The 12,569-nt window shown below is 29.8% G+C and overlaps 1 protein-coding gene and 1 long non-coding RNA gene across 4 annotated transcripts; one reads left to right on the top strand and one right to left on the bottom strand.

Annotated features, from left to right (window-relative positions):
* The first annotated feature begins 5,001 nt into the window (after window positions 1-5,001).
* Window positions 5,002-8,785, top strand: LOC117922750 (receptor-like protein EIX2). The gene is made up of 2 exons (XM_034840958.1): window positions 5,002-5,972; window positions 6,690-8,785. The coding sequence occupies exons 1-2, from the start codon at window positions 5,540-5,542 to the stop codon at window positions 8,747-8,749; spliced, it is 2,493 nt and encodes an 830-aa protein (XP_034696849.1). The 5' UTR covers window positions 5,002-5,539; the 3' UTR covers window positions 8,750-8,785.
* Window positions 8,786-9,035: 250 nt separating this feature from the next.
* On the bottom strand, window positions 9,036-11,911 carry LOC117922752. 3 transcript variants are annotated; one of them, XR_004652537.1, is made up of 3 exons: window positions 11,839-11,911; window positions 9,550-9,689; window positions 9,036-9,289 (listed from the first exon to the last, which is right to left on the bottom strand). It is a non-coding gene; the product is annotated as an uncharacterized LOC117922752 (long non-coding RNA). The 3 variants fall into 3 exon arrangements; XR_004652536.1 differs by lacking the exon at window positions 11,839-11,911 and adding an exon at window positions 11,040-11,799; XR_004652538.1 differs by lacking the exon at window positions 11,839-11,911 and adding an exon at window positions 11,570-11,799.
* Window positions 11,912-12,569: the final 658 nt, after the last annotated feature.

Genomic DNA, 12,569 nt, shown 5'->3' with positions numbered 1-12,569 from the left:
TCATTTAATTTTTATAAAGAAGAGTTAAATAAATAAAATGAGTTTGAGGTAAAATATAAAAATAATTTATTAACGTGAAATCTATTTTTTTGTTTTCTTTCATTTTTTCTTTCCTTTTATTTTTTCTCTTTATTTCTTTTCCATCATATTTTTCTTCAAACTTTTTGGGAACCAAACATAGTCATAAAAATAATTTATAAAATTTAAATTTTTATTTTTATTTTCCTTCATTTTTTTCTTTCCTTTCAATTTAATTTTCTTGCTATTTTTTTTCTTTCACATTTTTTCTTAATTTTTTTAAGAACCAAACATAACCTAAAAACATACTATGAAGATATACAGTAAAATTAAAAATAGAACTTGAAATAATGCTCTTAAGAATAACGCAAGGATGTACCAAAAAGATTGTCGATTCTCTAGACAAGTAAAAATAAATGAAATAAATTCGACTTAGGGTTTTTATGTTAGAATTAGGAATGAGCGTTTTATCACCATTCCATACTTTTCCACTAATACTTCATTCTTTTTTTAATTTTTTGCTGACAGTTCATTATGGTCTAAACTACGAAAATAAATTCCCGTATGGGGCACGTAGGAAAACTCTGCTGGATCTAGTCCTCAGTCAATAGCAACTAAAATCCTCTTCCAACAACTAAGACGTATTACTGCACTTAATTTACTGCTAACATTCTACTAGATCTAGTCCTCAGACGAATTACTTATCGAACTATTTTAGTGCTAAAATATAATTATTCAAGTGGAGCTCGTGGAGAGGTATGTTTAGTACTAATACTTAAAATGTAATATCGATGTAACAAGTTTAAAAGTTATATGGCTGATTAAGAGTGTGTTTGATAATGATTTTATAAAGTGTTTTTAGTTTTTCTAATGTTTGAAAGAAAAATAGAAGCGCTTTTTAAAATCACTATCAAATCAACTCTAAATACTCTTCTAACTTGAAGTTTGATGCAACTTTGATTCATTATTTATTCCTATAGAAGAGTTTTTAATTGAAATGTCTTCTTTCCTAACAAAAAAATGCTTAGTCTATCTTTGGTTCTAAAAAAATATGAGAGAAAATACGAGAGAAAAAAAATAGAAAAGAAAATTAGAAGGAACGAAAAAATAAAGGAAAATAAAAAAATATATATATTTGAAATCAATAATTTTTTTTATATCTTATTTCACTTATTTTCCTTAATTATATAAAGATTGAATAATTTAAATATTTATAAAATTTTTAACTAATTTCAATTATATTTGATTTTCTGTAATATTTTTCACAATGAAACCAAATAAAAAATAAAAATAAAAACCATTTTTCCTTACATTTTTTTTTCTTAATACTTTTTGAAAAATCAAACATAATCTTAAAATATATCACATGTATTTGAAAAAAAAGCTCAACACAAATTTCTTTACCTTCTTTTCGTTGGGCAAATGTTATTCAGTCACTAGAAATTTTTTCTATACCTCTCAAGGTTTTAGTCCACCTGAAATTGATGTTTTGACAAATATCGAGTCATTTTCCGTGGAGTAAGAGTTAAGGAGTTTTGACAAATAATAGGAAACAAAGACTAAGAAAATTAGGGAATAGCTGGAGCCCCTTCTATTAATGCTCAAATGGTTGGATCTTTCGGTTATCCTCTTTAATCGGGTAATTTCAATTATATTAAGTCTATGTTTGGTTCTTAAAAATTACTAAGAAAAGAGAAAAAAAATGTTAAATAAAATGAATACATAGACTTTCAATTGCAAAGGAATTCACTAATTAAATTATTTTGAAACATTCCTTAAGTCTATGTTTTGTTCTTAAAAAGTACTAAGAAAAAAGAAAAAAAAAGTTAAATAAAATGATTTTCTCATATTCGGTATCACTATAGAAAATATAAAAAAAATAAAATATAATTAAAATTATTTAAAAACTTATGCATTTTAAAATTATTTAATTTTTATATAATCGAAGAAAAATAAGATAAATGAATTTGAAGAAATATATAGGTTGTGTTTGGTTTTCAAAAAATATTAAGGAAAGAAAATAAAATATTAAGAAAAATAATTTTCTCAAATTTGGTTTTACTATCGAAAATAAGAAAAAAAATATAATTAAAATTAATAAGAAACTTATATATATATATATATATATATATATATATATATATATATATATATATATATATATATATATATATATATATATATAATTAAATCATTTAATCTTTATAAAGAAGAGTTTAATAAGTAAAATAAGTTTGAAGTAAGATATAAAAATAATTTATTAAACTTATCTAATATCATCTTGTGTGGAGAATATTTTTCATGGACTTGAATGTTGTAAGGTCTTGAATGTTTCAATATGGTTGTAAGGTCTTGAATATTTTAAAAGATATCATCCTTCAATATGGTTGTAAGGCCATTATCTTGTGTGGACTTGAATTTTTCAAAGATGTCACCTTTCAGTATGGTTGTAAGGTCTTGAATGCTTCAAAAGATATCACCTTTCAATATAGTTGTAAGGTTCTTCGTTTTTTAATATTAATTGGATCGACTTTGAGTTTGATGGCTGCTTAGTATTAATTGGATTGATTTTTGAGTTTTAAATTATTTGTAAAAATGAATAAATCCTATATATTAAATATTACTTGATTTGGAATCTATTTCACTAATGAAAAAATTTAGAGAGGTTAAAGAAAATTAAAAGAATACATGTAATTAAGAAAAATCATATTTGATGATTTTGGTATTGGATGGCAAAGAGAAATGAAAGAGGAAAGAGATTGTGTTTACTTCATTTGCTTTTTAAAATTTTTTAAACTATTATTTTTATTTCTTTATATTTTTCTTTTTGTCTTTGAAAACAAGCTAAATCAATTTCTATTTGTTCTATGGATCTGTTTTCTATTTAATTTCATTTTTAAAAATTGTTTTCCAAAATAAGAATACCAAATAATACTATAAATTTCCAAATTACACCACCAAACAATCCCATAGATTAAATAATGCTATTTTTATGTTGAATAATCTAAGCTTTTAACTTATTCATAATACCTTGATTTACATCTATTATTTCTCTCAGTTAAGATATTTCAAAGTTTAAAATGAGTATTTTATATATTTGAAAATATATATATTTCTCTCAAAAAAATGCTTAGTCTATGTTTGGTTCTCAAAAAATATGAGGGAAAATATGACAGAGAAAAAATAGAAAATAAAATTAGAAGGAACAAAAAATAAAGGAAAATAAAAATATATATATATATTTGAAATCAATAATTTTTTTATATCTTATTTAACTTATTTTCCTTAATTATATAAAGATTGAATAATTTAAATATTTATAAAATTTTTAACTAATTTCAATTATATTTGATTTTCTGTAATATTTTTTACAATGAAACCAAATATAAAAAAAAAAAACCATTTTTCCTTACATTTTTTTTCTTTTCTTAATACTTTTTGAAAAATCAAACATAATCTTAAAATATATCACATGTATTTGAAAAAAAAGCTCAACACAAATTTCTTTACCTTCCTTTCGTTGGGCAAATGTTATTCAGTCACTAGAAATTTTTTCTATACCTCTCAAGGTTTTAGTCCACCTGAAATTGATGTTTTGACAAATATCGAGCCATTTTCCGTGGAGTAAGAGTTAAGGAGTTTTGACAAATAATAGGAAACAAAGACTAAGAAAATTAGGGAATAGCTGGAGCCCCTTCTATTAATGCTCAAATGGTTGGATCTTTCAGTTATCCTCTTTAATCGGGTAATTTCAATTATATTAAGTCTATGTTTGGTTCTTAAAAATTACTAAGGAAAGAGAAAAAAAATGTTAAATAAAATGAATACATAGACTTTCAATTGCAAAGGAATTCACTAATTAAATTATTTTAAAACATTCCTTAAGTCTATGTTTTGTTCTTAAAAAGTACTAAGGAAAAAGAAAAAAAATGTTAAATAAAATGATTTTCTCATATTCGGTATCACTATGGAAAATATAAAAAAAATAAAATATAATTAAAATTATTTAAAAACTTATGCATTTTAAAATTATTTAATTTTTATATAATCGAAGAAAAATAAGATAAATGAATTTGAAGAAATATATAGGTTGTGTTTGGTTTTCAAAAAATATCAAGGAAAGAAAATAAAATATTAAGAAAAATAATTTTCTCATATTTGGTTTTACTATCGAAAAAATATATATATATATAATTAAAATTAATAAGAAACTTATGTATATATATATATAATTAAATCATTTAATCTTTATAAAGAAGAGTTTAATAAGTAAAATAAGTTTGAAATAAGATATAAAAATAATTTATTAACTTGAAATCTATTTTTTATTTTCTTTTATTTTTTTATTCGTTCTATTTTTTCTATCACATTTTCTCTCAAACTTTTTAGGAATGAAACATATCCATATAAATTATTTATAGACTTTAAATTTAAATTTTTTTTCTTTCTTTTTTTCTCTCCTTCCGTTTTAATTTCATTTCTATTTTATTTCCTTCACATTTTCTCTCAATTTTTTTGGGGACCAAACATAACATAAAAGTATACTATGAAGATATATAATGAAATTAAAAATAGAACTTGAAATAATGTTCTAGAATAACACAAGTCCTCGTGGAAATAACGTATGGGGCAGGGAAAAATTTAAAGGGTGGTGTGATCATGGAAAATGTTATTCAGTCACTAGAAATTTTTTCTATACCCCTCAATGTTTTAGTCCACCTGAAATTGATGTTTAAGTCAAGAAAAGCATCTCGAGTCATTTCATTAAGGAGTTTTGACAAATAATATGAAACAAAGACTAAGAAAGCCCCTTTTATTAATGCTCACATGGTTGGATCTTTCAGTTATCTTCTTTGCATCGCTTCTTTAACCGGGCAAGTTGTACTTCTGGATTATACTTCTGTTTAATTCTCTGCATTGCTTCTATTTTTAATTTTTTTTTTAATCTGTTTGCAGCTGCAGAATTGAATGTCAAATGGAGAGAATTTTGGTTCTTGGTTTCATTTTCGCCACCCTTTGTCTAATAACCACAGAATTTGCTTGTAATGGCGATGTCCATTCGGGAAATTGCTTAGAGTCCGATCGAGAAGCTCTTGTTGACTTCAAAAATGGTCTCAAATACTCCAAGAATCGGTTTTCATCATGGAAAGGTAGCAACTGTTGTCACTGGGAAGGAATTAATTGTAAAAATAGCACAGGAGTTGTGGTTTCAATAGATCTTCGTAACTCATATGATAGTTTTAGTGATTATCAGAATTGGAGTTCTACGAAATTGAGTGGAGAGATTAGACCCTCGTTGAAGAAACTCAAGTTCTTGAGGTATTTAGATTTGAGTGGCAACTCATTTGATGACATCTCAATTCCTCAATTCTTTGGATCGTTAAAAAATTTACAATATCTAAACCTATCAAATTCTGGGTTTAGTGGTGCAATTCCTCCAAATTTGGGAAACCTCTCTAACTTGCAGTCTCTTGATCTTTCTTCCGAAATTTCTTATTTATGGTCTGATAATCTTGACTGGATGGCTGGTCTTGTTTCCTTGAAGAATCTTAACATGAACCATGCCAACCTTTCAATGGTGGGGCCTCATTGGGCTGGGGTGTTAAGTAAGCTTCCAATTTTAACTGATCTGCATCTTCTTGGGTGTACCCTCTCTGGTTCAATTTCATCCCTAGGTTCTTCCAATTTTAGTTCACTTGCTATTCTATCTATCAGTCAGAACGCCTTCAATTCAAAGTTTCCTGAATGGCTTGTGAATGTCAGCAGCCTTGTATCCATAGACATAAGCAACAGTGAGTTATGGGGGAGGGTTCCGCTGGATCTCAGTGAGCTACCTAATTTGCAGTACTTGGATCTCTCTGGTAATAAAAATCTGAAAGGCAGTTGCGCCCAGTTGTTGAAGGGAAGCTGGAGAAGGATAGAGGTGCTCATTTTGGCTTCAAATAACTTACATGGTAAATTCCCCCTCTTGCCTACAAAAATTTACCTTAACTCATCATTTTGATATTAGATGAATAATGTTGAGGTTACCACAAAAAGGAACTTGTTTATATAGATAAATTAACTGTCTATTGAAACGACTTTACTGCATATCCAAACAAAGGAAAAATCAGTTACTTTTTTTCCCTTTTGTTTCATTAGTGCTTTATATTGGACTGTGTTGCCTGGGTCAATTTTGTTGCATTTCGCTCAGGATATTGGAGGTTGAACTCTCCGTTGAATTTGTAGGGATTGAAGGGGGTAGTGTCTCTAGAGATTTTTTTTTTTTTTTTTTATGTGGTGAATAACGAGTTTATCTTTATTATATATTTAACCTATTGATATTTTAGGGTTTTGTTTTCAGAGAATGCGGTTGCAATTAAGCGGGTTTTTTCAAGAATTTTACCATTATGACCCTTCACATTCCTTTTGATTAGTGAAATCTTGAGTGTTGAAGCACTCCATGGACGTAAAAATCACATTGATCATCGAATCACGTTCAAAATCTTGTCTTTTTTCTTTATTTTCTACTCACGTGTATGTGTAATTTGATTAATACTTTACAAGAAGTACAAAATTGTATCTTCTCTTTAATTCAGTTGTCTATGAATTTAGTTTCTTATTATTTAGCATCATTATTGTTACTATTAGCTAATTAAGCTATTGCTTGATGTGTTCTTTTACTTATACAGGTACAATTCCAAGCTCAATCGGAATTCTTTGCAACTTAAAATATTTGAACTTGGGGTTTAATAACTTGACAGGAAGTCTACCAACATTCCTTGAGGTGCCTGAAAATTGCAGTTCTGAAAGTCCTTTGCCCAATCTCACCCATTTAAGTTTGTCAAGCAATCAGTTAACTGGAAAACTGCCGGAATGGTTGGGTGAGCTTGAAGAGCTTGTGGAACTCAGAATGGATGATAACAATCTTCAAGGTCGCATCCCTGCTTCTTTAGGGACATTGCAACACTTGACCAATATGTGGCTTGGAACCAACAGACTGAAAGGGACTCTTCCAGACAGTTTCGGACAGCTTTCTGAATTGGTTTACCTGGATGTTTCCTTCAACAATTTGATTGGAATTCTCTCTGAAGAAAATTTTTCCAAGCTAAGTAAGCTGAAATATTTATTATTGTCCTCCAATTCTTTTACTTTGAATGTCAGTTCCCATTGGGTTCCTCCATTCCAAATCCACTTTCTTGAGATGGGTTCATGTCATTTAGGTCCTTCATTTCCACTTTGGCTCAAGTCACAAAAGGAAGTTGAGTATCTTGTTCTCTCAAATGCCAGCATTTCAAGTTCCATACCAAACTGGTTTTGGAATATTTCTTCTAACATAGGGTGGGTAAATCTGTCTCTCAATCATTTACAAGGTCAGTTACCAAATCCACTGAATCTTGGCCCCTTTGCGACTATTGATTTCAGTTCCAACCTCTTTCAAGGACCCATTCCTCTTCCAAACCGTGGGGCTTACTTACTAGATCTATCTGACAATAAATTTTCTGGTCCTATCCCACAGCGCATAGGTGAATTCATGCCAGAACTGTGGTTCCTTTCTCTTTCAGATAATGAAATAAAAGGAACCATCCCTGCTTCTGTGGGACATATGTGGAATGTTGAGGTCATTGATCTTTCAAGGAATGGATTGGTAGGAAGCATCCCTTCGACCATAAATAATTGCTCTAACCTAAGGATTCTTGACCTTGGGAACAATGGTTTGTCTGGAATGATTCCAGTATCACTGGGTAAATTAAAGCAGCTTCGGTCTCTGCACCTAAACAAGAATAAGCTTTCTGGAGAGCTTCCTCCATCTTTCCAACATTTATCAAATCTGGAAACCCTGGATCTCAGTTACAACAAATTATCAGGTAGCATTCCATCATGGATGGGAGCTGCTTTCAGCCATCTTAGAATTCTTAACTTGAGGTCCAATGCCTTTTCCGGGGAACTTCCGTCTGACGTCTCCAATTTAGATTCACTGCATGTGCTGGACCTTGCGGAAAATCATTTGACTGGGACCATTCCCGCTATTTTGGGTGATCTTAAAGCCATGGCTGAAGAGCAAAACAAAAATCAGTATCTATTGTATGGGATGTCTTCAGTCCACTACTATGAAGAAAGCTTGTTTGTAAATGCAAAAGGGCAAGTTCTAGAATACACCAAGACTCTTTCTCTGGTTGTCAGCATAGACCTCTCCCACAATAATTTAAGTGGAGACTTTCCGAAGGAAATAACAAACTTGTTTGGTTTAGTGGTTTTGAACTTGTCGAAAAACCATATTAGCGGGCAGATTCCAGGAAGCATTTGGAGGTTGCATCAATTGTTATCTTTTGATCTGTCAAGTAATAAGCTCTCTGGCACTATCCCTCCAAGCATGTCCTCATTAACATTTTTGAGTTATTTGAATTTATCAAATAATAATTTCTCTGGTAAGATCCCCTTCATGGGGCAAATGACAACCTTTACAGGGACGGCCTTCGCTGGAAATCCAAATCTTTGTGGAGCTCCACTTGTTACTAAATGCCAAGATGAAGGTTTAGATAAAGGGCAAAGTGATGTTGAGGATGAAACCGACAATAACTTCATTGATCAGTGGTTTTACTTGAGTGTTGGGTTGGGGTTTGCAGTTGGTGTTTTAGTTCCCTTTTTCATTTGTGCATTTAGCAAATCTTGCTATGAAGTCTATTTTGGTTTTGTAAACAAAATTGTGGGCAAATTGGTGTGGCTGAAGAGGAGAGTAAATCGTAGCTAAAACTTAAGGCATGCAGCTACAATGATTGTATGTATGCTTTGTGTGAACTTACAATGAATTAAATATTGTATGTAATTTCATGTTGTACTTTGTGTAAGCTTACAATAATCTTGATTTGGAAAGCAATTCATCAAATCTGTGAAGAAAAATTTGAAGTTTAGAGAGAATATTTTAGCCTTAGAATGAATAGAGCAGTAACAACTCAAAAAATACTAGCACCAATCTTAAGAAGGATTGAGACTAATAGAAACACCACAACAAACACACAAGGGATAAACAATTAATGTGATCTGAAAAGTCCCCCACATCCATTGAAGGACCATATCATTTCTTGCCATTGAACTGTAATTGTACAATTTTTTTATTTTTTATTTTCTCTTTTACATGTCAAGTTATATACATCAACATTGCAATTGACTTCATCATCGGTTGACTAATTGATCATTGTTTTGAGCCAATATCCAACAACCTTTATTTCTCAACAATAATACTAGTCAAAATGATCAATGGGTAGCTTCAAATTAGCGAAATGGCAACTACCTGTGTTATAATCAAGATTCATAGAATTAATTTTGAGAAGCAAGCTGATTAAAATCATAAGAGCAGTAGCAATTCAAATTCTTCAGGTAACATAACTTGTCAGATTTGTGGTAAACTTAATCATAGTGCAGTAGTAGATCAAAACCATGAAGGAAGGTTGAAAAGTGAGAACATGGCATGTTGCTATTGGATATTGTGATAGTAACCATGGCACACATAGAAGATAAACGCAAAGCAGTATATATGAGCAAAAAATTCACCAGGCAACAAAGAAGCTGCATTTAAGGGCTGCACGTTTGATGTTATCAGCTCAAAATTGTAGCTACAGTGACCTCTTGAAGTGCTCCGCACAGGTAATGTGTTGCTATTGTTTCAATAAACTGTGGAATGTAGGTGTTTTCTGCAATACATGTCCTATGGATTAAATTATGTTCAGACTGCAACAAATTCACTAACTTTAAAGAGAGCACATTGCAGAAAAAAGGAACGCACCATTGACCTCAGTCTGAATATGTAATAAACACAGCATATTATAAAAGTACATTTTAAAATGACATGTCAATCTCAAAAATCAATATACAAAGCAGAAAACAAAAAGAATATATGGTAATTATGACAATTGCAATAAAAATAAATAAATGGTAGGCGACTAAGTATGAAACCTATATCATAGACTACAAACCGAAGCAAACAAACACTTGGTGTACAATCAAACTATGTAAAGCATATATATACAACATGAACCTTGAGCTTAAGCTTTCTTCTTGCTACAGAAAAAAAAAAAAAAAAAGAACTATTGAAGTTACAAAACTATAAATATCCAACATAACTTACATCTTCCAATACAAAGATAAAAATAAATAAATAAATAAATCAAAAAAATAAAATTTCAAACTAATATGAGGAATTAACAGAATTCTAATAATAAGGGAACTATAGTTCACAAAGACTGAGCAAAAAATGATGTGTATTTATGTGCATGAGAGAGAGAGAGAGAGAGAGAGAGGTAATTTTAGTTTGTGGCCATTTGACCACTTCTAAATAAATTAGCAAGATGATGACCAAGAAAAAGGATACAAGAAATTGCCAGGTGTATCTATTATACTAAAATAAGATAGGAATTCTTGCATCAGTGAATTAACTTAGCAATTTGGAACTCAGGAAGCCCTTTGCCTTAGTTGTAGAGTGCATCAAGGCCTTGTAAATTGAGAGAAGAAGTCATCTATCTTACCAAAATAAGATAGGAATTCTAACTTTGGGAAATGTTGGTTACAGTCCAACAGCTTATGCTATTAATTAGTAGATTAACAATGTACGTTAGGCCGATTAATACTTATGATAATTGCCTTAAGACATCCTCTCACATATGTATTGAATACAAAGAGAATAAATAAGTGGTGAGGTTCAAACCTAAGACTCCTCAAAAGCCAAGGATTCAACACTATTTTAAACTACAAATTAAACTCAAAAAGTTTAAGCATGGGAATTGAGTTTGAGACACCATCTACAAAAGCATGTCCCATTCCTCCAACTATATTCTTCTAGTTTGCAACTATATACTCCAACAATATTAATACATGGAAACAAAATTGGAAGGGATTAGCACCCCACATTTACCTTATAGCCCAAACATGGAAACAAGAAGCAGAGTAAGTGAAGGAAATACCCTCTTAACCTGTTGGTAGAAGGGGAAGCGTTTCTTGCATTAATAAATTAACTTAGCAATTTTGGGAGTTGAGAAACCATTTACCTTAGTTGTTGGGTGCTTCCCCTAGCCCCATAAATTGAGAGAAGAAGTCATCTACCTTACCAAGATAAGATAGGAATTCCAACCTTAGTAAATGTTAATAACCACTTAATCCTAGAGCTTATGCTATTAGATAATGGATCAACAATGTATATTAAATGAAGTAGCTTAATAGTTGTGATAATTGCCTTAACACTAGCCTCCATGGATTCCCTGTTTCTCTCCCACATCGATTCAATACAAAGGGAATAAATAAGTGGTGAGATTCAAACTAGACCTCTTAAAAGCCAAGGATTCAACACATGGATTTAAACTACAAATTTAACTCAAAAGTTTTAGCAACAGGGTAATTGACCAACAAGGCATACCAACATGATTAACAACAATAAGGTTAACAGGCTTCAACTTATTCTTGGTCCAAACCTAAATTGCAGGAAACAATGACAAATTTGACACTTCACAATCGCCAACCAAAAGATGCAAAACAAAACAAACAAAGCGCAAACCAAAAGTTACAAATTTGAAGTAACTACCACTCTCTTCTGCTAAAACACATTTCTGGGCAAAACTCCTTATCGATTTGGACCCATAAAAAACCACCCCAATTGAAAATTTCAGGTTTCCGAATATGGGACTCTTAATACAGTCTTAAAAGACCCTAATTCTGCAATAAGGGTGAGATGAAAAGCATTATAAAATTGAAACTTTCACAAAAGATTCTCAGAGAAAAAGGGAAAATTGGAAGTGGGTATGGCGAATTAAGACAAAAAAAAAAAAAAAGTAAGGAATTGTGAGGACTTACGGAGACGTGGAGAGGAGGCCATCCTGGGTTTGGATTTTTGTAGGGCCTGGTGATACTGTGGAGCTTGGCGATGTGGACGCAGAAACGCCCTCACAACTCCTAGAAGCAAATGGGTCTAATTTAATTTTCTTTTTTTTTAAAAAAAGAAAAAAAGGAAAAATATATTTTGAAATAATATATTTTTTTTACAGAAATAAAAGTTATCCCAACAATTATTTTAATTATTTGTGTCATGTTGTAACTTGACTTGATGCTATCATGTCAACTAATATTTTAATATAAATTCATTTTGTTAAAAATAAAAAAAAAAATCATTTTTATTATTAATTATAGTTAATAGAATTATTTATTATTATTATTATTATTATTATTGTTATTATTATTTTGATTAATTTCATTGAATCTAGTTAGATGTTATGATCCACTTTCTTATTAATTGTGTCCCGCCATAAATAATATAATCCTCTCACATCAATAATTTTATTTTTAATATAAATTTAAAAGCAATAAATTAAAATTTAAAAAAAAAAAAGGAAAAATATATTTTGAAATAATATATTTTTTATTTTTTTTTATAGAAATAAAAGTTATCCCAATAATTATTTTTATTATTAGTGTTATATTGTAGCTTGACTTCATGCAATCATATCAACTAATATTTTAATATAAATTCATGGTGCTAAAAATAATATTATTTTTTATTTTTTATTATTAATTATAATTAATAAAAT

The sequence above is a fragment of the Vitis riparia genome, chromosome 9 (assembly GCF_004353265.1).
Source record: "Vitis riparia cultivar Riparia Gloire de Montpellier isolate 1030 chromosome 9, EGFV_Vit.rip_1.0, whole genome shotgun sequence".
NCBI classification, from domain to species: Eukaryota; Viridiplantae; Streptophyta; class Magnoliopsida; order Vitales; family Vitaceae; genus Vitis; species Vitis riparia.
This window is presented reverse-complemented; position numbering and strand designations above follow the sequence as displayed.

What these genes read in the sequence shown, in the direction of transcription:
- LOC117922750 (XM_034840958.1), top strand. Translation starts at nt 5,540, where the DNA reads ATGGCTGGTCTTGTTTCCTTGAAGAATCTTAACATGAACCATGCCAAC. An exon ending in GGCTTCAAATAACTTACATG is followed by an intron (nt 5,973 to 6,689) that starts GTAAATTCCCCC and finishes TTACTTATACAG; the next exon opens with GTACAATTCCAAGCTCAATC.